The sequence below is a fragment of the Erinaceus europaeus genome, chromosome 15 (genome assembly GCF_950295315.1).
Source record: "Erinaceus europaeus chromosome 15, mEriEur2.1, whole genome shotgun sequence".
NCBI lineage: Eukaryota > Metazoa > Chordata > Mammalia > Eulipotyphla > Erinaceidae > Erinaceus > Erinaceus europaeus.
Window position 1 is genome coordinate 64239684 of NC_080176.1, and position 26420 is coordinate 64266103.

Consider the following 26420-nt stretch of genomic DNA (forward strand, 5'->3'; position numbering starts at 1 on the left):
TAAGCAGAAGTCAGGCACACAAAAATTCCATTTCTATAAAATGTACATATGAGGCAAATCCATAGAAAAAGAAATTGGAACAGTGATTATAACAGTGATCATGTCACAAAATTCTGTAAATGCAATACAAGTCACTGAATAATAATAATAATAATAATATACTTTGAGAGGGCAGATTCAGGGGTTATATTTCAATAAAGGTTCTTTTAATATCTTATTCTTTAATGAGAGAAAATCAGATAGAAAGACACAAAGAGAAACCCCAGCACTGCTCAACTCTGGTCTATGGTGGTACCAGGGATTGAACCTGGGATCTTGGGAGTCTTAGGCATGAAAGTCTTTTTCAAAACCATTATGCTGTCTCCCCAGCAAGTTTGTTGTTGTTGTTGTTGTTCTGCATTTCATTTGTAAACAGTAATATATACCATGGCCATGTGAGCAGGTGGACATTTTATTGTTTTTTTTATAATTTTGTTTAAAGATTTTATTTATTTATTGGTGAGAAAGATAGACAGAGAAAGAACCAGACATCACTCTGGTACATGTGCTGCCAGGGATTGAACTCAGGACCTCATGCTTGAGAGTCTAATGCCTTAGCCACTGCACCACCTCCCAGACCACACATCAGGTGGGACATTTTATAAATTAGAAACATAAATACGAAGTTTTTTTTAACTAGAATGCTCTCTAATTTTTTCATACAAAAACTGCCAGGATAGATTAGTAACTAGGAAGGTAGAAGGAGAGAAAAGAAGAAACTTAAACACTATGTGTGTTTAGTGTGAATAAAAGGGGAAAGAAATGTCAATACTCACGATTGCATATACGAGCAAAATTATGTTCACAAAGAGTAGCCTAAGAAACTACAAACTACAAACATGGAAGCAAACGGGAGAGTTGGGAAATGGCGGACAAAATGGGTGGAAGTGTTTGTGTGCGCATCTATGCATTTAGATTTCTTTAATAATATAAATATACCACCTATTTAAAAACTAATCAAAAGCTAAAGACAGGTCATTATGAAAATTCAAAATGAACTTTTTTATGTTTTTTTCTTTATTGAGAGGATTAATGGTTTACAGTCAACAGTAAAATACAGTTATTTGTACATGTGTAAAATTTCTCAGTTTTCCATATAACAATTCAACCTCCTCTAGGGCCTCCTCCACCATCAAGTTGCAGGACCTGAACCCTTCCCCCCGACCCCAAAGTCTTTTACTTTGGTGCAATACACCAAACTTGGTCCAAGTTCTGCTTTGTGTTTTCCCTTCTGTTCTTATTTTTCAACTTCTATGAGTAAGATCATCCTTCTCTTTCTTACTTATCTCACTTAACATTCAAAATGAACTTTTAAGGGCCAGAGAGATATCACAGCAGTATGTGCAAGAGACTTTCATGACTGAGGCTCAATCCCTGATACCACAAGCCAGAGCTGAGCAGTGCTCTGAGAAAGAAGAGGAGGGAGAGGCACTTTTATTGATTTAAATGATGACAAACTGAAACAAAAACAAACAAAATGAAGTCACACTGAAGTGTGCTAGAGGTGTCATGGACCCAAAATAAGAAAAGCGAGAACCTGTTTCTATGTTTTCTATTAAACCCGTTCTGTTAGCTTTAGCAAATAACTCCTGTAGGTTTCAATTTTCTGTTTGTAAATTAGACAAGGTTGAACTCTAAAGCCACTTGCTACTATAACTTTCTATAATGCAAAAAAAAAAAATTCAATGCAATGCTAGGTTCTGTGAAAACACAATTTTTAATAAATTAATTGAACTGTCATCAGTGCCAAATAATCAGGGAAAAGAGCCAGACAGGCCAATACTTGAAAGAAACCAAAATTCTACCATGCTGAGAATGATGGTTTTTAAAAGATGAAAAATGTTTAAGCCAACAGATCTTTCTTGTTTTAATGTCCTTGTATAATCTTCCAAAGCTTTTCATTACACAATCGCCAAAACAAAGTCAACTTTAAAAAGCCAAAGTGTTGCTTTGGCTGACATATTACCCCAAGAACTTTCCACCATCTGGTCTGGAAATGTCCTAGAACAAACTACCGTTGGAGAGCTATTAATTTCATGTGAAGAAAAAAAAAAGAGAGAGAGAAAGAGAGATAGAAAGAATAAAACAAGGACAGGCAACATGACCTTGCTTTGCTCTCCTCTGCTAGAGTAAAGCAGAACACTTGGATAAAGACAAAAGCCTTCATGAAACGGGTGTTAGTATTGGCTAAGGACAAAGTGAGTACGAAGGGAAGGGGAAAAACATCCTCCCCTTTGACTTACGACTGGATAAGAAATCTGACAGTACTGTAAATGGAACACGAGTTTAACAAAAGCAACTGACAAGTTAGTCCAAGGGATTAAGATCTAAAGTGACAACGTGGACATTCTAAAAGTAAAATAAGAGAAGAAAGTTGTACAGTCTACTACAGATAGTATCAACAGTAGTGGGGGCTTCACTGAAAAGTAACAAAATCAGGGGAGACAGCACAGTTTACTCAACAGACTTTTCATTCCTGAGACTCTGATGTCCTACGTTCAGTCCCTATCAAAACCATATATCAGAGCTGAACAGTGCTCTGGTTAAAAAAAAAAATTTTTTTTTTAATTAAAAACTTAACAAAAACGGGAGTCGGGCCTAGTAGCACAGCAGGTTATGGGCACGTGCAAAGCGTTAATGGACCGGCATAAGAATCCCGGTTTGAGTCCCCCCCACCCCCATCTGCAGGGGAGTCGCTTCACAGGCAGTGAAGCAGGTCTGCAGGTGTCTTTCTCTCCCCCTCTCCACTTCTCTCTATCCTATCCAAACACGACGACATCAAGAACAACAACAATAATAACTAAAACACTAAAACAAGGGCAACAAAAGGGAATAAAATAAATATATTTTTTAAATTAACATAATCAAAGTAGTCCTCATATGAGTAAGTCTTAACAGTAAAACAGGAAGTACCTGGAGGGTTGACATTTAAAAGTATACAATTACAGTCTCAGATTGTTAATCTTTGGCTTTACCTTACCTGTCAACTTCACTCATATAAGAGGGTGGATAACATAAACTCAGATATCCATTTCATGTTTTCATGGTTTCTCAAAGAACTAGTATTATATATGCAATAATGCTATCAAATGTCTAAGATATAGTGATGCTATCTTTAGAAAACAATTACCAAAAATAGAGCTCCCAACATTCTAAAACATTAAGTCATAAAGCTGTATATGTACATAAAGTTGACTTCTCTGTATGTAATACATCTAAACTATGGGATATTAAACAATTAATAAGCCATAAACTCTTAAATATATATTACAAAGTGAGCATAGTCAATCTGAAATGAATGTACACTGCATGATTCCAACTACAGAACATTCCAGAAAAGGTGAAACAATAGTAAAAGGTATAGTTCTGACCAAGGAGATGGGAGGGATGAACAGGCAGAGCAGAAGCTATTTCAAGCAGTGAAACTACTCTTAGAGTCAGACAGTAGCAGACCTGGTAGAGTGTGTATGTTATCAAGCACAAGGACCCAGATTCAAGCCTCTAGAACCCAACAAGTAAAGGGGCTATGAAACAATGCTGCAGGTGTCTCCCTCCTTCATCTTCCCCTTCACTCTCACATTCTGTCCCTATCCAAAAAAGTAATAAATAAAATATTTTTTAAAAAGAAACTGCTCCTCCCCACCTGCAGGGGAGTCGCTTCACAGGCAGTGAAGCAGGTCTGCAGGTGTCTATCTTACTCTCCCCCTCTCTGTCTTCTCCTCCTTTCTCCATTTCCTCTCTGTCCTATCCAACAATGACAACATCAATAACAACAATTTTAAAAAGGGGCAACAAAAGGGAAAATAAATAAATATTAAAAAAAGAAACTACTCGTGTACTTTAGTGGCAGATGGATGTCATTATACACCTGTCAAAATACACAACACACCAGAGTGAACCCTAACATGAACTGTCATTTTGGGTGACACATACCATTGCAGGTTCAGAGAACTTGGTGACGGAAGATGTGATGTATGTGTGTGTGTGTGTGGGGGGGGGAGCTTGTCTCTGTATTATCTGCCTGCTTTTTTTTAATACTTATTTTATTTATTTATTCCCTTTTGTTGCCCTTGTTGTTTTTTTTATTGTTGTAGTTATTATTGTTGTTGTCATCGTTGTTGGATAGGACAGAGAGAAATGGAGAGAGGAGGGGAAGACAGAGAGGAGGAGAGAAAGATAGACACCTGCAGACCTGCTTCACCGCCTGTAAAGCGACTCCCTTGCAGGTGGGGAGCCGGGGTTCGAACCGGAATCCTTATGCCGGTCCTTGTGCTTTGTGCCACCTGCGCTTAACCCGCTGCGCTACAGCCTGACTTCCATATCTGCCTGCTTTTGCTAAGAGTTTAAAACCGTTCTGAAAAATAAAACTTATCAATTTTTTTTAAATGTACCATATTATTCAGAAACATGTGGGTCAGATAAGCATTTGTATAAATGACAAGTGTTAAATACAAAAAAATCATTTGCTGCTGAGGAAGAAGTAAAAAGGGGTGGGACAAAGAACACTTGTCTTATTATGAGTACTCTATTTTTAATGTTACTTTATTAGTGATTTAATAAAAAGTCTTCAAGATTCTAAGAGTATAGGGTCTACTTCCACATCACACCCACCACCAAAGTTCTGTGCAAACCCCACCCCACCCCATAACCACCAGAGCTGTAGTTCCCACAAACTCTAAAAGGCAATATGGCTACTTCTTTTCTTCTTCATACTATGTGCGTGTATATATTTCAACTTAAAATAACTACTAACTGTCTAAATGAATACAATTCGGGTTATTATTCTGTGAGAATTTATGTAAGTCACAGTTTTGTTTTTCTTGTAATCAACTGACTAGTGGCAGAACTTAAATTTGGGGTTGAGAAAATATTGGAAAAAAAATTCATGCTTTAGGCTCTAAGGCCCCAGGTTTCAATCGCCAGCACCACTATAAGTCAGAGTATAGCAATGTTCTGGTCTATCTATCCCTCTCATTAAAATAATTAAATAAAAATCTCTTAAAAGAATTAATATTTGTAATGATTAATGTCAAAATACCTCACTGTTATTTCGTTGCACATGCATTAATAACAGCAAAAGAAGTTAACAAAGTATTCTGTGTCATTTTTTTATCTTTATTTATTAAATAAATAAATAAAGTGCAGGTGGGGACTGGGGGACCTGAATCAGGGTCCTTGCACACTGCAATGTGTGCACTCAACCATGTGCACCACCACCTGGACCCTTAGTCGTATTTAGAAGACTAAAAATTCTTGGGGCCAGGTGGCAGCAAACCTGATGAAGCACAGACATCACAGTGCACAAGGACCCAGGTTCAAGTTGCTGGTCCCCACCTGCAGGTGGAAAGCTTCATAAGTGGTGAGCAGGACTGCAGGTGTCTCTCTGTCTCCCTCTATATATATATATCCCCCTTCTCAATTTCTATCTTTATCCAATAATAAATAAATTATTAAAAATAAATAAAATTAAAAATTCTTTGAAGGCAGAGATTCACTGTCTTCAGGACTGATTTAGAATATGCAGTCAGAGGTCAGGCGGTAGCACAGTGGGTTAAGCGCACATGGCATGAAGCACAAGGACCAGCATAAGGATCCGGTTCAAGCCCCCGGCTCCCCACCTACAGGGGGTCACTTCACAAGCAGTGAAGCAGGTTTGCAGATGTCTGTCTTTCTCTTCCCCTCCTCTCTCCATTTCTCTATGTCCTATCCAACAACGAGAGCAATGACAATAATAATAATAACAATGATAAATAAAAGGGCAACAAAAGGGAAAGAATAGCCTCCAGGAGCAGCGAATTCTTAGTGCAGGCACTGAGCCCCAGCAATAACCCTGAAGGCAAAAAGAAAAAAGAAAAAGATATATTAAGTGTTCTTTTAGTAACGTGACAACGTTAATAATTACCATACTGTTGACCTATCCTCAATTTGTACAAAACTGGCATGCATCCATAATGATCTTAAAAAATATATATGCAGTCATTGTCACATATAAAATTCAAGAGTCAGGACACGTTAAAAAACCAAGGTTAATGTGGAAAAGCCAATGATTACATGACTCCAAATAATGAAAAATGTACAAGAAAATGAGCACATAGAGACAAAAGCACATCCAGGATCCTGTTTTTTGCACCTTGAAATGTTCACACCTATTGTCAGGCTAGAGCCAGTTCCCAACAGTCTGCAAAGTTCCTCTAAGCAGTGTGACACACAGAATCATTTCTTGGTTACTGGCTGGTTTGTTTTTGGGGGGTGTGTGTGTAGCTAGAGTCTTGTGCATGGGCAATTTCACTGATCTCAGTCAACCATTTCATTCCTTTTATTTCAGAGAGAGAGAGACTACAACACTAGTCCACTATCCCTGGAGCACCCCTCTGGAGTTATCTCTAGGGTTTCCATGTGGTACCTAGACTCAAAACCCAGGCCCTAACATAAAGCAGTGTGAGCTCTAGCAGGGGGACTATCTCATCCCAACAGTAAAACTCTTCTTTCAGTTCTCACACACAAATTGTTAAAGCCTTGTTCTTCCAAACCTCAGACATCCTTATCATAAATTCATTACACCTGATAATGACCAAGCACTGCTACTTTGTACTGAGAAATTAAAAATAGGAAAATCAGCTCAGAAGCAAGTAGACCTTCTTCTCTGAAGATTAGGTATGTGTAAGATAACACACATAATGACAAAACACTCTAAAATTCACACAAAGCTTCTTCAAGTACATTGCTTTCATCCTCAGTACTGAGAAGCAGAGCGTGCAGTGAGTGAAAGCACTAGATAGCCTCCTCCCAGGATGAGATGCTGCCTCACAGTGGCTAATCCCTCTGCTGCAAGAAACATCAGGGATTCAAACTGTCGTTGCCAAATAGAAAGGGACAGGTACTGAGGTTGTTGCTACAACAGCTATGCAAGTGAGTCTCCAAACTTAAGCATCCCAACTTCCTTATCTAAAATGCTAAACAACTGACCAAGATTTGGATGTCTGCAAATGTCTTTTCCAAGAGATAACCCATGATTTATTAATACCAGTTTTTCAATGAAAAAAACAGAGATCTGGAGTGGCATTGCTGGTTACTGGGAGAGTCGGGACTCAAGACCTTACCTTCTAGATTCTGGTGCTTTTATTTTTCCATTACATAATATATGTATCCTATGTAGCTCTTGACAATAACCAGGCTTGGCTCAGCATTTGTGAACAATATGAAAGCAACATTATTTGTAGCTATGCAGTGGTCAAATTTCTTTAATTAACCAGAAAAAGGCTTACACATTTAACAATGTTTACCTGTGGATTTTTATCCCCAACACAACAGAGATAAATTTTCACACCAAAATGTTATTGTGAACTAAATACACAAGTCTTCCTTGGTATAAGAAAATGCTGCAATATTTAATTCAATTCCTATAATGTCTTAAATACTTAATGCAACTTGGGAAAACTGAACTATGTTTACCATACAGAGTCTACAAATTATTAATAAAACTCTGACTTGCTTTAGTCTCCCACCCCACTGAGGCTGGACTTGGAGAAATAGTTGAGAATCAACACAGCACACAGCTGTGAAGCCATTCACTACTAACTGTGAGTCTCCGAGTTCCTTCACCTTCACCTGGCAGCTTGCAGGCTTCATAAAGAAACTGCTTCTGAGCTGGGGCCCTAATCAGGGAATCCTGAGATTCCCAAACAGACTTGATGGGCCTAGACCTCAAATAAATCCCTCTCTCCATTGTTACCAGTCATCTCTATCAGGAACAACACAATAGACTCCTTTGTCAGCCCTCATAGGACCTTGCCCTCAACTTGGATCAACAATGTTAGAGAATGTTTCATCCTCCAAAGGGAGGATGGACAACATACTCTATACTACACCTGAGGAAGCTAGGTCCTGATACTGGGGCACCTTGGAATGTTCCTACTCATGACCACAGAATGTGAGCTCAGATCTACAGGGATGCAGAGGTCACATAGGCTCCTAAGCTGAATATGGGCCCCAGACCAAAACAAATCAATGGGGTTCACAGCCAACAATATTTATACCCCTTTCCCATATTAGGGAGCTTCTCTCTTCCCTGATCCAGTTTGCTTTCTTTTTTTACTTAACCTTTTATTTATATAAAGGAAACATTGACTAAACCATAGGATAAGAAGGGTACAACTTTACACAATTCCCACCACCAGAACTCTGTATCCCATCCCCTCCCCTGACAGCTTTCCAATAGGAAACACACACACACACACACACACACACACACACACACATATTGCCATAGGCCCTTTGAAATATAACTAAAATATGCCTAGTAGCTATCTACAAAATTGAGGGCCCCCAACTCTTCATCTGCACTATTCCAGCTTTTAGGTCCATGATTGGTCAACAATTTGTTTGGCTCTGTATGTTAATTCCAGATGCTGGCATGATGCCGACTAGACTTCCCTGGACAGATAAACCCACCAATGTGTCCTGGATCTCCATTTCCCTAGAGCCCTTCCCCACTAGGGAAAGAGAGACAGGCTGGGAGTATGGATCAACCTGCCAACGCCCATGTTTATTGGGGAAGCAATTATAGAAGCCAGACCTTCCACCTTCTGCATCCCACAATGACCTTGGGTCCAACTCCCAGAGGGTTAAAGAATAAGAAAGCTTAAACAACCAGACCACCACAAATAGGACATATATCAAAACACTCTAAAACTCTACAAGAATGGCGTTAAAATATCTTCAATCTTTGATATCAATAAATGTCAATGGTCTGAATTCACCTCTTAAAAGACACAGAGTAGGAAGATGGATCAGAAAACACAACCCAACAATATGCTGTCTACAGGAAACCCACCTAACGCAACAAGACAAACAGAGACTTAAAGTGAAACGATAGAAAACTATCATACAAGCCAATGGCCCACAAAAAAGGGCAGGAATGGCTATTCTCATATCTGACATGATAGACTTTAAAATAGATAAGATTAAAAAAGATAGGAATGGACACTACTTAATGCTCAGAGGATCAGTCAATCAAGAGGACTTAACAATTATTAACATCTATGCACCCAATGAGAAACCAGCTAAGTACATCAAACGTCTACTGAAAGAGCTACAGCAATATATTAACAGTAACACAATCATAGTAGGGGACTTCAACACCCCACTCTCTCAACTTGACAGATCATCCAGGCAGAAAATCAATAAAGACATAAGGGAGCTAAATGAAGTGATAGATAAACTAGAACTATTAGACATTTTCAGAGTCATTCATCCCAAGAAACTGGAATATACATTTTACTCAAATCCACATGGGTCATTCTCAAGGATAGACCATATGTTAGGCCACAAAGACAGCATCAGCCAATTCAAGAGCATTGAAATCATCCCATGCATCTTCTCAGACCACAGTGGAATTAAACTAACACTTAACAATCAACAAAAGATTAGTAACAGTGCCAAAATGTGGAAGCTCAACAGTACACTTCTTAACAACTTCTGGGTCAAAGAGGAAATCAAGGAAGAAATCAAAATGTTTCGAGAGTTCAATGAAAATGAAGACACAAGCTATCAAAATATTTGGGACAGTCCTAAGAGGGAAGTTCATAGCTATACAAGCACACATTAGGAAATAAGAAAAAGCACAAATAAACAGCCTGATTGCACATCTTAAAGACCTAGAAGAGCAACAACAAAGGAACCCTAAAGCAACCAGAAGGACAGAAATCACTAAAGTTAGGGCAGAAATAAATAACATTGAGAATAGGAAAACCATACAAAAGATGAACGAAAGTAAATGTTGGTTCTTCGAAAGAGTAAACAAAATCAACAAACCTTTAGCCAGACTCACAAAACAAAAAAGGGAGAAGACCCAAATAAATCGGATACTAAATGAAGGAGGAGATATCACAACAGACACCGCAGAAATTCAACATATCATGCGAGGCTTCTATGAACAACTACATGCCACCAAGCTAGAGAACCTGGGAGAAATGGACGATTTCCTAGATACTTACCAACTTCCAAAACTAAGTAAAGAGAAGTGGATAACATGAACAGGCTCACCACAGCTAATGAAATTGAAACAGTTATCAAAAATCTCCCCAAAAATAAAAAGTCCTGGACCAGATGGTTTTACAAATGAATTCTACAAAACCTTCAAAGAAGAACTAATACCTCTACTTTTAAAAGTCTTCCAGAAGATTGAAAACACTGGAATACTCCCCTCCAGCTTCTATGAAGCCAACATCACTTTGATACCAAAAGCAGACAGGGACACAACCAAAAAAGAAAACTACAGACCAATATCTCTGATGAACACAGATGCGAAAATATTGAAAAAAATTCTAGCCAACCGGATACAGCAGTATATCAAAAAGATTGTTCATCATGACCAAGTGGGGTTTATCCCAGGCATGCAAGGTTGGTTTAATATATATAAATCAATCAATGTGATCCACCACATTAACAAAAGCAAGACCAAAAACCACATGGTCATATCAATAGATGCAGAGAAAGCCTTTGACAAAATACAACATCCCTTTATGATCAAAACACCACAAAAAATGGGAATAGATGGAAAATTCCTCAAGATAGTGGAGTCTATATATAGCAAACCTACAGCCAACATCATACTCAATGGTGAAAAACTGGAAGCATTTCCCCTCAGATCAGGTACTAGACAGGGCTGCCCACTATCACCATTACTATTCAACATAGCATTGGAAGTTCTTGCCATAGCAATCAGGCAGGAGCAAGGAATTAAAGGCATACAGATTGGAAGAGAAGAAGTCAAACTCTCCCTATTTGCAGATGACATGATAGTATATACAGAAAAACCTAAGGAATCCAGCAAGAAGCTTTTAGAAATCATCAGGCAATACAGTAAGGTGTCAGGCTACAAAATTAACATTCAAAAGTCAGTGGCATTCCTCTATGCAAACACTAAGTTAGAAGAAACTGAAATCCAGAAATCAATTCCTTTTACAATAGCAACAAAAACAATAAAATATTTAGGAGTAAACCTAAGCAAAGAAGTGAAAGACTTGTATACTGAAAATTATGAGTCACTACTCAAAGAAATTGAAAAAGACACAAAGAAGTAGAAAGATATTCCATGTTCATGGGTTGGAAGAATTAACATCATCAAAATGAATATATTACCCAGAGCCATCTACAAATTTAATGCTATCCCCATCAAGATCCCAAGCACATTTTTTAGGAGAATATTAAAAATGCTACAAATGTTTATTTGGAACCAGAAAAGACCTAGAATTGCCAAAACAATCTTGAGAAAAAAGAACAGAACTGGAGGCATCACACTCCCAGATTAAGTAAGGACTATAAAAGCTAGATACGGGCAAGAGACTGGCATACTTTAAAGATGGCTCTTTTGATCACTACCAGGTCACCCCATCATGCAGGGTCCTTATCAGGGAATCCAGGGATTCCCACAGTCATGATGGGCCTAGACCTCTAACAGACCCCTGTCTCCACTGCCGCTGGTCATCTTCATCAGGATCAACATAGTGTACCCCTTTATGGGTCCCTACAGGACTTTGCCCTCAATGTGTATCATCAATGGTAGGGAAAGCCCAATTCTCTGAAGGGAGGTTGGGCCAACTACTCTACCACTTGAGGAAGATGGTAGAGCAACCTAGATTGTTCCTAGCCATGACCACAGAATACAAGCTCAGACCTACAGAGATGCAGAGGTTACACAGGCTTCTGTACTGAATATGGGCCACAGGTCAAATCAATGGGGTTTACAGTTAATGATATTTATATACTTTTCCTATATTTGGGAACTACTTTCTTCCCTGAACCAGCTTTCTAGTCCTTTTTCCAACTATGACACCATCTCCCAGACAATACCTTTGGTTGACCTGCATGTTAGCTGTTGGTCTCAGGCAAAAATTAGTAAAGTCATGAGCCCCTTGTAATATATCTAAAATAGATCTACTAGGTTTTTCCAAAATGGAGACCCAAAATTTCATCTGCATTACTCTTGCCTTTAGGTTCATGATTTGTCAACAATTTGTTTGGCATTATATGTTAATGCTTTTTTAGCCACCAGGTTCCAGGTGCTACCACAATGCCAGCCTGACTTCCCTGGGTAGATGACCCCACCAATATGTCCTGGAGCCCTGCCCCACTAGGAAAAGAGAGAGACAGGTTGGGAGTATAGATCAACCTACCAACACCCATGTTCAGCAGGGAAGCAATTATAGAAGCCAGAGCTCCCACCTACTGCACCCCCCGATGACCCTAGATTTATACTCCCAGAGGGATAAAGAATAGGATAGCTTTCAAGGGAGGGGGATGGGATACAGAGCTCTGGTGGTGAGAACTATGCGAAACTGTACCCTTTTTGTCCTATGGTCTTGTCAATATTTCCATTTTGTAAACTGGAAGGAAGGAAGGAAGGAAGGAAGGAAAGAAGGAAGGGAGGGAGGAAGAGAGGAAAGAAGGAAGAGAGGAAAGAAGAGAGGAAGGAAGGAAGGAAGGAAGGAAAGAAGGAAAGAAGGAAAGGAGGGAGGAAGGAAGAGAGGAAAGAAGGAAGGAAGAGAGGAAAGAAGGAAGAGAGGAAAGAAGAGAGGAAGGAAGGAAGGAAGGAAGGAAGGAAGGAAGGGAGGGAGGGAGGAAGGAAGGAAGGAACTGCTTCTGGTCCTTCAGGCTCTTCACTATCAGAACCAAAAAGACTCAATATCAAAATCTTCACTGCACCACATCTAACACAATGACACCTGCCTATGAGTACAACAAATGTGTATTTTATGTCGTTTTGTTAAATTTAAGATACCCTGTGGATAAAACAAATTTCATAAATAAGATTCTTAATCAGTTTTGTTCTTCCCCCAAATACTTCCAAAGTAGATTTTAGAGAAGCAGTTCTCAAAATTAAGCTATTTTTATATCTTAATAAACAGAGAACCTTAAACATAATCAAATCTTTAGTTCTAACTTTCAAATCTGTTCTCCATCACACAGTAGGCATTCCCATCTCCAGTCTCCCACAAATCCCCTGCTGTGATCAAACAAATACACTTGTGACTCTCCAAACATATCTTCTACACCCAGGAGGTCTTTACCAAGCTCAGAACTTCCTGTCTCCTCTGTGGCCTAGGACCTGCTAGTCACTAGAGACACCAAATGGCCATGGCATTTGTCAGCTGCTCCTCGTATCAGGCAGTGTTGCTATGTACCTACCCATCCCTCCGCTCTTCGAGGGCACTACTATCTTTCTTTGCCCAGATCTAAGATAGCATATACACATAGTATATGCAATATACATACATACATTATATATATATATATATATATATATATATATATATGACAAACAATAAAAAGAACATTCTAGACTATGAAGAGAGAACACAGGGACTGCTGAAATATAGACTAAAATGCAAACTAGAAGACCCCAGACTGGTCAGCATTCATAACTCTTTAGCTAACATTTCCTTTAACATTGTTAGATGGCATTGCTCAATATTGCAGTCATTGACAGTCCCTTTTCAACTACTAACATATAAAAGACACCTAGTTACTAACTGCGCCAAGGACTCTGGGCCAGTATGCTTGCAAAGGAATATGCTTTAGTACGATCCAAGAGAAGTAATAATTAGTACAAAAATCAAAAGTGAATGAAAAGACAAAAAATTAAGCGAGATAAAATGACAGAGAATGAGAGAATGCTATTTCGGGGCATTTGGAACTGCTGTTTCGAAGCAGCAGTCCTTTATGCAGAAAGAACTCGGGACACGAGCCATGGAGGCAGCTGCAGGATGATATTCAATATGGGAAAGGGGGCGGGGGCAAAGGTTCTAGAGACAGGCATAAATTGGCATGTTCCAAATCAGTAAGGAAGCACAACAACTCTAAATAGCTTCCACGCCTAAGGTCCTGAGGTTCCAGCTCAATGCTTTACACCACCACAAACCAGAGCTGAACAGTGATCTGGTGAGAAATAAATGAAAAGAAAGAAAAGAATGATGGGAAGGAAAGAGACATGGAGGTAGAAGAAGGAAGCGGGAAAGAGGGAGCAAAAGAGAAAGAAAACCAACACAGGTCCAAAGCAGTAGGAAGCCAGTGAAGCTGAAGCAGAATGTGACATGGACATGGTAAACAGGTAACAGCAGACACCCTGTGTCTCCCCAAAAAAGACAGTGAAGGTAATCAATTATGAATAGTTCATCTTCATCAATGTACGTCTTAAGAAAGAACAAAAAAAAAACTATCTTATATCTGAAAATTCTGCAAATCGAGTGTGCTGGGATGACTAAGCAGGCCCACTCAGTCAGATGGCAGGCTGGTGGAGAAGAGCACGTAAGTGCATGTTAGAGGGAGAGGCTACGTGCTGGGCCTGGGACTAACAGAAAGGTCCACACCGAGCAGCCTCACAGGGTCCATCCTGAGTGGCGGCATTCAAGAAAAGGAGTAGGGGCTATTCTTGACAACGGCACCATCATACACAGCTAGTAGTGCTAGCATTGACAGAAAATGGCAAATTCAAATCAAAGGAAGCAAGGAAAAAAACAAAAAACAGTTGAAGTTCTCAGAATTACTTCTATGTGTATGCAGCTGGGCTTCACAGAACATAAATCCTTCTACAGGCTGGGTGACCTGAATTCCACCACTTAGTCACCTGGGCTCTCTGATTCTCACAGTAACAATGTAAGAAACAACAGTGTCAGATTCTACATGTTGTGCTTTCAACTCTGGCCTGTCCAACCAAGTCTGTGTACTATATGCCTATTAGTGTCTTGAGGAAAACACCTTATTTTACTATTCTGCTTTCCCATACACTTCCCTGAGAGCATAGAAGAGATGTAAAATGAATCTGAAACCAGATACTACTTTTGGAAAACTTATTTCAACTAGGAAAAAGTCATGAGCCCATACATAACATACTCTTTAAATATACAAATGCTGCCATGTGTAGACTCAAGGAAGGATTCCTGGAAGATGCCCAATTTTAATCTAACTTGGAAGGTTAGTATCTCAGAAAATTAGTATTTTATCAAGAAATCCAAACTGCAAAGCACTATCAACTAACTACTTAAAAAGTCAATCGTTAGTACAAGTAATTCCTACTAATACTGGGAATTTATCCAAACTATTACAGTTTACGCTATTTAAAAATAAAGTAGGGCTGGCAAAATAGCTCACTTGGAATAGTGTGCCACTTTGTCAAATAAAAAGATAGGAAAGTGTACTAAAACTTCAAATTTAGCATATAATGGACTAAAGATGAGACTTTATATATTTCTAAACTTGCCTTTTTTTTTTTTTTTAACCAAAGCACTACTCAGTTTGGGCTTATGGGGGTGTGGGGATTGAACCAAGGATGTTGGAGCCTTAGGTATGAGACTCACTGCACAACCATTATGTTATGCTATCTCTCCTGCCCTTAACATACTATTAACAATCACTGATTTTCAATAATTATACAGTGATGTCAGTTGCATAAAAGACGTAAACTAGCTTTATTTTTTTTATAAAGTCAGAGAAGTCGAGGAGAAAGGGAGAAGCAGAGAGGGAGAGAGAGAGAGACACACCTGAAGTGTTGCTCCACAGCCAGTGAAGCTTCCCCCTGCAGGTGGGGGCCTGGGATTTGAACCTGGTTCCCTGCACATGGTAATATAAGCTCTCCCAGGTATACCATTGCCCTACTGCTAAGCCAGTTCTAAATTACCTGTGGTGGCCATTAAAACTGAGTCCTTTTGCTGTTCACTGACCAACGCAGGCAGGCAAACACACTAAAAGCAAGTGTTCTAATGAGACTAACGATGGTCAGGGGTGAGAACATCCCAGGCTTTCTCAACTATTATTGCCCTTTAAATGAGAAGCTAATCTTTAAAGCTGCACAACAGTTTAATGCATGAAGCGCTTAAATAGTAGTTTGGTTTCACATGGAAACTGTTACCAAGACAAACCTTCCTGCAGGATGGAGTTCCAAGAACATTAAATCATAAGAAATTGTTTCAGCAGCTGGTAAAACTCAGTGTACATAACACAAGACATCTGGTTGTCTGTACATTTTCAGTTCTTTTAAAAAGTATAAACACATTAAAAGGCTGAAATGTATGATATATTACAATACTGGCCTGCCTGCTCTTCAAGTGTGTTTGAGTAGCCAGGCTATTCACTGTTCATTCCAAGTGAAAGGGATTTACAATTCTCGTCCCCTTAACATCATCAAGGCATATCAACAGTGGTTAAAAAAATGGGGGGTAGGGGGGGAGAAGCAGTGGCACACCTATTTAAGTGCACATATTAACATGCACAAGGACCCAGGTTCAAGTCCCTGGCCCCACCTGCAGGGGAAAGCTTCACAAGTGGTGAAGCAGTGCTGCTCGTGTCTCTCTCACTTTTTTAAATTTTTAAAAAATATTTATTTTTCCTTTTTGTTGCCCTTGTTGTTTTTTATTGTTGTAGTTATTATTGTTGTTGTTATTGATGTCATTGTTGTTAGACAGGACAAAGAGAAATGGAGAGGAGGGGAAGACAGAGAGGGGAAGAGAAAGACACCTGCAAACCTGCTTCACTGCTTGTGAAGCGACACCCCTGCAGGCAGGGAGCCGAGAGCTCAAACCGGGATCCTTACACTGGTCCTTGCACTTTGCGCCACGTGTGCTTAACCCACTGCGCCACCGCCCGACTCCCTCTCTCTCCCTTTCTATCCCCTTTCCTCTGAATTTCTCTGTTCTATCAAATTACATAAATAAAGTTTTTTAAAAGTATTTTTAAAATGTACTGCTTACTTAGGATATCTACAGAAATGCTGGTACCTGGTTATAACATAAATGTACCAAGGGCAGCACTGTTTTTAAAATTAAATCAGGAACACATGAAGCACCGCACATACTATGACAAATAAAATAATAAACAATACATGTCTTTTCCCTCCCACATTTGATCATATGTAACAGAAACCTAACCACTGTGGCTTAACCAAGCTAAATGTTCTCTTCCTGTAAGAAGAGATCCAAAGACAAAAGGTGTGTAGTTGGTAAAATAAGCCCACCATAATCCCATCAATGCCCCATGTTCCTGGGTCACAAGTGTGTATGGCAATGGTCATCTTAATTTTAAGATGGTCCAAGCACTTCCTCTGTATTCCATGGAGGAAGAGGGAAGAGTGAAGGACAAAATGCTGGAGGGACATGCTGTACAAGAGCATGACTTCTGACGACATATACTTAGCCCCAAATCCGTCACAGGGTCACATTCAGTTCAGGTGCCTGCACATCAGACTGGGGAAGACTGGGCACACATTATCAACCCACGCGATACTGGGAATCTGTTAGAATGGAAGGTGAAGAAGGATATAGGCATGCAAACAGATCTGTCGGTCACAGAATTCAACTCTCACGGGACACGCTCTCCTCGGTCCTTCCCAAAGTGGCACCCTGATTGTCTCACATCTACTTCCAGGTGGTGCATTGCCAGATCAAGTCGCAACATGGCATGGTGCTTCTCTCTTCTACATCTATCTTGCAATTCTAGATGCTGCACTTTGGCACAACAGAGGCAAGGTGCGAAGCTGCTCACAAGCAGCAGTCTTCCCCAGAGGGAACCCCAGGTAAAACAGCCCATTTCCAACAATATCTCCATGTAGGAGGCGGGCGGTGGCGCACCTGGTTAAGCACACATGTGGCCAATAGCACCTCCATGCTGATTAAGATTCGGTGAACCTCCAGGGATGCAGAGGCTACATAGGCTCCTGTGCTGAATATGGGCCTCAGATCAAATTGATGGGGCTTACTGTTAACAATATTTATATACTTTTCCCATATTTGGGAGCTACTCTCTTCCCTGATCCAGCTTTCTAGTCCTTTTTCCAACTATGACACCAACTCTCCAGACAATATCTTTGGTCGATCTGCATGTTAGCTGTTGGACTCAGGCAAAAATTAGCAAAGTCATGGGCCCCTTGGAATATACCTAAAATAGACCTACTAGGTTTTTCCAAAATGGAGACCCCAAGTCTCATCTGCAATATTCTTGCCTTTAGGTTCATGATTAGTCAACAATTTGTTCTGCTTTGTATATTAATGCTTTTTCAGCCACCAATTTGCAGAAGCTACCATGATGCCATCTTCCTTGGGCAGATGACCCCACCAATGTATCCTGGAGCCCTGCCTCCCCAGAGCCCTGCCCCACTAGGGAAAGAGGGAGACAGGCTGGGAGTATGGATCAACCTGTCAACACCCATGTTCAGCGGGGAAGCAATTACAGAAGCCAGAACGCCCACCTTCTGCACCCCACAATGATCCTGGGTCCATACTCCCAGAGGGATAAAGAATAGGAGAGCTTTTGGGGAGGGGGAAAGCCGGATGGGACAGGGAGTTCTGGTAGTAGGAATTGTGTGGAATTATACCCCTCTTAGCCTATGGTCTTGTCAATATTTCCATTTTATAAATTTAAAAAATTTTAAATAATAATAAAAAAAGATTCTGTGACCTTAAAATCTATTTCAACTAGGGTGATATCACTCCTCCCAAAGGGTGAAAAACTTCACAGATATGATTACTACCTATGGTACTGCAAGAGGCCATGGTACAGAAATGGGTAACCAGTGTACCTGAAGTATTCATTACTTCATTAAGGGAAGAGGAACAATTAAGAAAAAAAGTCTATAAAACCTCCTTGGAGAAATATAAGCCCTTGGGAGGGATGGGGGGATGAGGGAAGGATGAGGAACTGTTTAAACAATAACCAAGGTGGTTAGCTATCATTGGGTGGGGTCAGGGTGGCACTAAACTTTAGCAATGGGTGAGGTGTGGAACTACCCCTGTAATCTTATAAACTACTATTAAATTCGAATAAATCAACCACCTAATATTTTGACTGGCTTCAACTATAGTGACATATCCAATCATAGGAGTGTAAGTAAAAGAGGGTCAATTTTTTTCATATGAGAAGTCCAGAGAATGAAGAAGACGAGGGAGACTGACAGTGATGTCAAAGCAGAGTGTTCTAAGAGTCTCTCAGATACTGGTACCAAGATGGCCAACTCTATTTTTCTTTCTTTTTTTTTTTTTTTTGACCAGAGCCTTCTCAGCTCTGGCTTATGGTGGTATGGGGGATTCAGCCTCAGGTATGAGAGTCTTTTTGCATAACCAATATGCTATCTAGCTCGCCCACCGCCCTGCCCTGGACAGTACAATTCAATAAGACTTTCTACATATTCCCAATAGCACAAAAGAAAGTTGTCAAAATTAATTGGCTAGTTTAACTCGAGTTCCCTAAAAGAGCTTTACCCACAAGTTTCATTAAAGAATAAGTAAATAAATAAATCTTTATTTTTTAAAAGCTTGGAAATGGGGGCCAGATAGTGGCACACCTGGTTGAGTGCGCGTTACAATGCACAAGGACCTAGGTTTGAGCCCCCAGTCCCTACCTGCAGCTTTGCAAGTGGTGAAGCAGTGTTGCAAGTGTGCCTCTCTCCCTCTATCATCTCCTTCTCTCTTGATTTCTGACTATCTCTATCCAATAAATATAATACAAAGAAAATAATAAATAGGGAGTTGGGCGGTAGCACAACGGGTTAAGCGCATGTGGCGCAAAGCGCAAGGACCGGCTCAAGGATCCCGGTTCGAGCCCCCAGCTCCCCACCTGCAGGGGAGTCGCTTCACAGGCGGTGAAGCAGGTCTGCAGGTGTCTGTCTTTCTCTCCCCTTCTCTGTCTTCCCCTCCTCTCTCCATTTCTCTCTGTCCTATCCAACAACAATGACAACAATAACTACAACAATAAAACAACAAGGGCAACAAAAGGGAATAAATAAATAAAAATCTTTTTAAAAATAATAATAATAAATAAAAAATAAGTAAGTAAAAGCTTGAAAATGCAAATCTGAAGAAATGGAAATTATCCAAGTCCAGAAATCACATCAAGAAGGAAGATGGGGAGAACAAATCATGGGTGAGCAAGGAGCTGCACCTGTTACATGTGGCTCAATTCAGACTGCTTCTCGCTAAGGCTTACATACAGAGGTCTACAAGATACCTTATCACACAGATAGCCTTATCACAATTCTGTGCAGGCTATAAGATTCATATCACCAGAGTTCTAATGGACTGTTGGAAAAGTGATGACGTTCTAGTTTTTCTTTCTTTTTTTTACCCCCCACCGGGGTTATCACTGGGGCTTGCTGTCAGCATTATGAATCCACTGCTCTCGGTGGCCATTTTTTCTTTTTTCTTCTTCTTCTTTTCCATTTTATTTGACATAATGGACAGGAGGGAAGACAGAGAAAGATAGACACGTGCAGGCATGCTTTACTGCTTGTGGAGTGTCCCCACTGCAGAGGGGAAGCTGGGACTTAAACCCAGGCCCTTAAAAATTGTAATATGTGCACTTAACTGGGTGCATCACCACCTGACCCACCCATAATATATTTTTCTATGCAAAAATGTGTCATGATGTTTCTGACAGCCCAGTACTATTTTTCCCATTAACAACATAACATTCTCATTTTGATGTTGAAGTCGAAGTAATATAGGTAAGAGAGATATAATAACTTGGTGGGCATATAACCCTTAATGGTCATATGTATGAGGACCCAGAAACTTTCCAACATAATCAGTCACTGTTTTCAGTATACAATGAAGATAAAGTGATTCCTGGCGAAGCCATAACTTACAACAGTGGAATATCCGTGATTAACTGCATCAAACAGCAGAGCAATTCTTCTAAAAGATCTTCTGAGTCAGAACCTAGTAAGACACATTAAAAATTATATTAACAAAACATAACACTGAATGGCATTGCTTAGAAACTCAGCTTTCATTCCTACTAAGAACAATATTATAAACACAGACACTAATGTTAAACTGACTAAAATCCAAATCAAAAATGCATTAGGACCTATCATGATCTTTATCCAGTAAAATAAAGTTGAGCATCAGCTAATAAAAATTTAACTTTTAAAGCCTGACAGTATTGTATGACTCCTGTAGATAGCAGTTTTATAATGTATCATGCTTTCATTAAATAAAATCATATACTAAAGTCAAATATATAAAATACATTTAAAATTCTATCTGCTCTAGGGCCAGTTCACTCAGTATAGTGCTCATCTTACCATGTGTATGGCCCTGGATTTAAACCCCAGCACCACATGGTAGCACTATGACATCAGGGGAAGCTCTGAGAGTGGTGGAGCAGTGCTGTGGTGTGTGTGTGGTGTGGAGCAGTGTGTGTGTGTGTGTGTGTGTGTATGTGTATCTCATATGGTCACATGTGGAAGGCCCTGGCAACAACAAAAATCAGGTGCTTCTAGCTGCTGTCTGAATCAGGAATAGAGATCTGTAATCCCTCCTGCCAATAAATATTTAAACTATTTTTCAGTGGGGGTTAATGATTTACAGTTATTGACACATGGGTAAAATCTCTCATTTTACCATGATAGTGTCTGCAAACACTCTCATCCCCAAATACATCGTGGCTTTTCCAACAAGCCAAGGTGATGCCAGGACTGAACCCTGCAAGCGTCAACCCGGCTTTGACCTGGCACGTTATGATTGGGCCCTCCTCAATCGGTATCGAACAGGCCATGGCCGGTGCACCGCTATGTTCCATCGCTGGGGAGCCAGAGACGACCCGAACTGCCCCTGCGGCTACAGACAGACTATGACCCACATAGTCAACGACTGCCACCTCTCCAGATTCAAAGGAGGTCTCGAAACTTTACATCAGGCTCAACCTGATGCTGTTGACTGGCTACGGAAGAAGGGCAAACGCTAGAAGAAGAACCCAAGGCTTCATGCATGCAAGGTGTGCACTCTGTCAAGGAGAACCTTGTTGGCATGTAATAGACAATCAGTATATGCCTTGTGCACACTCATTCCTCAGTGTGCCTAAGAATATAGTGACCAGACACAATTATTCTTCATCTACATGACTGGTGCTGTAGAAACTAAGAAGCGAGCCACTTCACATAATTTCAAAGGTAAAATGACTTTACTAAGTCACAGAAAAGGCACAGGAGTGGGCTGCAAATCACTGTTCCAACAGGAATGCTTTTCTTTCTCAAGCCTTCCTAAAGCCTTCCAGTGAAATAGAACTGAAAGCCGACAGGTAAGCCCCCACACCTATGGGAATCTGATCTTTGACAAAGGTGCCCAGACTATTAAATGGGGAAAGGGGAGCCTATTCATTCAACAAATAGTATTGGAAAAATTGGGTTGAAACGTGCAGAAGAATGAAACTGAACCACTGTATTTCACCAAATATAAAAGTAAATTCCAAATGGGTCAAGGACTTGGATGTCAGATCAGAAACTATCAGATACTTAGAGGACCATGTTGGCAGAACTTCTTTCTATCTAAATTTTAAAGGCATCTTCAATGATACAAATCCAATTACAAAGAACACTAAATCAAAAATAAACCAGTCCTAGTGGGACTATATCAAATTTAAAAGCTTCTACACTGAAAAAGAAACCACCACCCAAACAAAGAGACCTCCCACAGAATAGGAGGAGATCTTTACATGCCATACATCAGATAATAGGCTAATAACCAAAATATATAAAGAGCTCACCAAACTCAGCAGCAAAAAAGCAAATGACCCTATCCAAAAATAGGGAAAGGATATGAACAGAAAATTCACTACAGAACAGATACAGAAGGCCAACAAACATATGAAAAAGTGCTCCAAGTCACTGACTGTCAGAGAAATGCAAATAAAGATAATGAGAGACCACTTCACTCTTGTAAGAATGTCATACATTGGGAGTCGGGCAGTAGTGCAGCGGGTTAAGCGCAGGTGGCGCAAAGCACAAGGACCAGCAGAAGGATCCCAGTTCGAGCCCCCAGCTCCCCACCTGCAGGGGAGTCGCTTCACAGGCGGGCGGTGAAGCAGGTCTGCAGGTGTCTGTCTTTCTCTTCCCCTCTCTGTCTTCCCTTCCTCTCTCCATTCCTCGCTGTCCTATCCAACAATGATGACATAACAATAATAACTACAACAATGAAACAAGGGCAACAAAAGGGAAAATAAATAAATAAATAAATATTTTTTTAAAAAAGAATGTCATACATTCAGCTCTCAGACAGCATATACAATGCTGCTGTGGACATCTGCAAATGGGAGAAACTCTCTGGGATACATACACCAAGAAAAGAATTATCGCAGGTCCTACCCTACACCCCAAATGTATTTTCCACCCATGAACTTCTTCCGACATGGTTTTTTCTTGTGTTCTTCTTAATGATTTAACACATATGACCCTCACTGGGTGTACCACCACCCAGCCCCCTATTTCTATTAGTGGTTTAATAATGTTCTATAAGATCATAAGACTACAAGGGTACAGTTGCACACTTTTTCTTTCATTCAAGATCTGAAGCCTCCCCCAACACATAAACTTTAAGGTTGTGCTTTGCAAGAATATTGATGTTTAAGAACCTATTTACTCAAGGATAATGGGTCCTAAAATCGGTGCAACCTAGAATGTTCCTAGCCATGACTACGGAACGTAACCTCAGAACTATAGGGACGCAGAGGTTACATAGGCTCCTGTGCTGACTATGGGCCCCAGATCAGATTCATGGGGTTTACAGTCAACAATATTTATACACCTTTCCCATATTTGGGAGCTACTCTGTTCCCTAATCCAGCTTTCTGGTCCTTTTTCCAACTGTGACACCATCCCCCCAGACAATAGCTTAGGTCACCTGCATACTGGATATCAGGTGCAGGCAAAAACTAGTTAGGTCACGGACCCCTTGGAATATACCTAAAATAAACCTACTAGCTCTTTCCAAAATGGAGACCCCAAATCTCCAACCATAATATCCTTGCCTTTAGGTTCATGATTAGTCAACAATTTGTTCTGCTTCCTATCTTAACTCTTATTCAGCCACCAGGTTCCAGATGCTACCATGATGCCAACTGGACTTCCCTGGGCAGATGACCCCACCAATGTGTCCTGCAGCCCTACCTCCCCAGATTCCTGTACCACTAGGGAAAAAGAGAGACCGGCTGGGAGTATGGATGGACCTGCCAACACCCATGTTCAGCAAGGAAGCAATTACAGAAGCCAGACCTTCTGCACCCCTTAATGTCCCTGGGTCCATGCTCCTAGAAGGATAAAGAATAGGAAAGCTATCAGGGAAGGGATGGGATATGGAGTTCTGGTGGCGGGAATGGTGTGAAATTGTACCCCTCTTATCCTATGGTCCTGTCAGTGTTTCCATTTTATAAATAAAAACAAACAAAAAGAATGTCATACATCAGAAAAAGGACCAGCAACAAATGCTGGAGAGGTTGTGGGGATAAAGTATCCCTCCTGCACTGCTGGTGGGAAGGTCATTTGGTCCAACCCCTGTGGAGAGCAGTCTGGTGAGCTCTCAGAAGTTATAAGTGGACCTGCCCTATGGCCCTGCAATTCCTCTCCTGGGGATATATCCTAAGGAGCCAAACACACCCATCCAAAAAAGATTTGTGTATACCTATGTTCATAGCAACACAATTTGTAATAGCCAAAACCTGGAAGTAACCCAGGTGTCCAACAACAGAGGAGTGGCTGAGCAAGTTGTGGTCTAGATACACAATGGAATACGACTCAGCTATTAAAATTGGTAAATTCACCTTTTTTACCCCATTTTGGATGGAACTGAGTCAGAAACAAAAGGATGAATATAGAATGATCTTACTCATAGTCAGAAGTTGAAAAACAAGATCAGAAAGGAAAACACTACGCAAACATGGACTGGAGCTGATGTATTGCACCAAAGTAAAAGACTCTGGGGTGGGGTTGGGGGTTTAGGTCCTGGAACATGAAGGCAGAGGAGGACCTAGTGGGGGTTGTATTGTTATGTGGAAATGTTATACATGTACAAACTATTGTATTTTACTGTTGACTGTAAACCATTAATCCTCCATTAAAGAAATTTTTAAAAATAAAGGAAAATAGAGGCAAAAACAAGCAAACAAAAAATGTTTGCTGGAATCTCATCCTATATGATGGGTGACCGACACAGATAATGAAATTTTTAAAAATCAGTCATTGCCTCTCAAGAATATTTTGGATTAAGTAAGTTGCCAGTTTAATAACATGCCCCTGGTTCAGCCCAGGAGGCAGCAGTTTTTAATTTAGAAGATGAAGAGAGCAGGGAGTCGGGCGGTAGCTCAGCAAGTTAAACACAAGTGGCACAATGCACAAGGACCAGCATATGGATCCTGGTTCGAACCCCGGCTCCCCACCTGCAGGGGAGTCACTTCACAGGCGGTGGAGCAGGTCTGCAAGTGTCTATCTTTCTCTCCCCCTCTCTGTCTTCCCCTCCTCTCTCCACTTCTCTCTTTCCTATCCAACAATGACATCAATAACTACAACAATAAAACAACAAGGGCAACAAAAGGGAATAAATTAATAAATATTTTTTAAAAAGATGATGAAGAGAGGAGACCAAGTGCCTGACACTTACCAATGAGACCTGGTTTTGTTTTTGTATTTTTCTTTCTTCTTTTTTTTTATTATCTTTATTTATTGGATAGAGATAGCAAGAAACCAAGAGGGAAGTGGGTGACAGAGTGGGAAAGCCAGAGAGACACCTGCAACACTGCTTCACCACTTGTGAAGCTTTTCCCCTGTAGGTGGGGAACAGGGGCTCGAACCTGGGTCTTTGTGCACTGCAACATGTGCATTCAATCAAGTGTGCCACCACCCGGCTCGTTTTTTGTATATTTCTTCCAGGGAAATAAACACAATTAAGGGGTAGGGGTGGGGGGGGTAAATAGTATAATGGCTATCATGCCTTAAACTCCAAAGTCCCAGGTTTAATCCCTTGTAAACCAGAGCTGATCAGTGCTATGGTTAAAAAAAAAGAAAAAGAAAGAAAAGAAATAAAACTACTTTTTAAATCCTCAAATGGCAACAGGGATACTCTGTAAGGTTCAATGTGTCATCCAATTCATAACCTTGGCCAAGTTTACAACTTGGTCAGTTAACTAACATAGTCTAAGCTTTGTTACCAATTTAGTACAATAAAAATGATGATTAAATAAATTTACACAGGGAGGCGGGGCTACAAGCAACAGCAGATCTCCTTCTCTCCTCTCCTCTCCTCTCCTCTCACGGATCAACTAGGAATACCAAAGGAAACCACCTGGGACCAAAACAACACAGGACTAGAACGACTACAGGAACCCACCAAATCACCAGTGAGTTCAAACACGTGTGGCTGGTGACAGAGAGGAGCCTAGGGAGAGATTAAGTGGCTGGTAACAGTCCAGCAGTTTATCAGTTGAGACACCACCTCCAGTCTGTTCCACCAACAAGGGGACAGCTGAAGGGAGGAGAGGACTCCCCAGAGACTCACCAAGTGCAACTCTGAGTCTCCATTGCTACGGCCCTCAGAATCTGGAGCAGCGGCAGGAAGGGACACCAGGGG

At 40.5% G+C, this 26420-nt stretch overlaps 1 protein-coding gene across 4 annotated transcripts in view; it reads right to left on the reverse strand.

Annotated features, from left to right (window-relative positions):
* Positions 1-26420, reverse strand: part of DYM (dymeclin) — a 467512-nt gene that overhangs the window by 355680 nt on the left and 85412 nt on the right. For all 4 annotated transcript variants that reach the window (XM_060173849.1, XM_060173845.1, XM_060173848.1 and 1 more), the window contains one exon: positions 20669-20741. In XM_060173849.1, coding sequence (XP_060029832.1) covers positions 20669-20741 — 73 coding nt within the window. The remainder of the gene's footprint in view (positions 1-20668; positions 20742-26420) is intronic.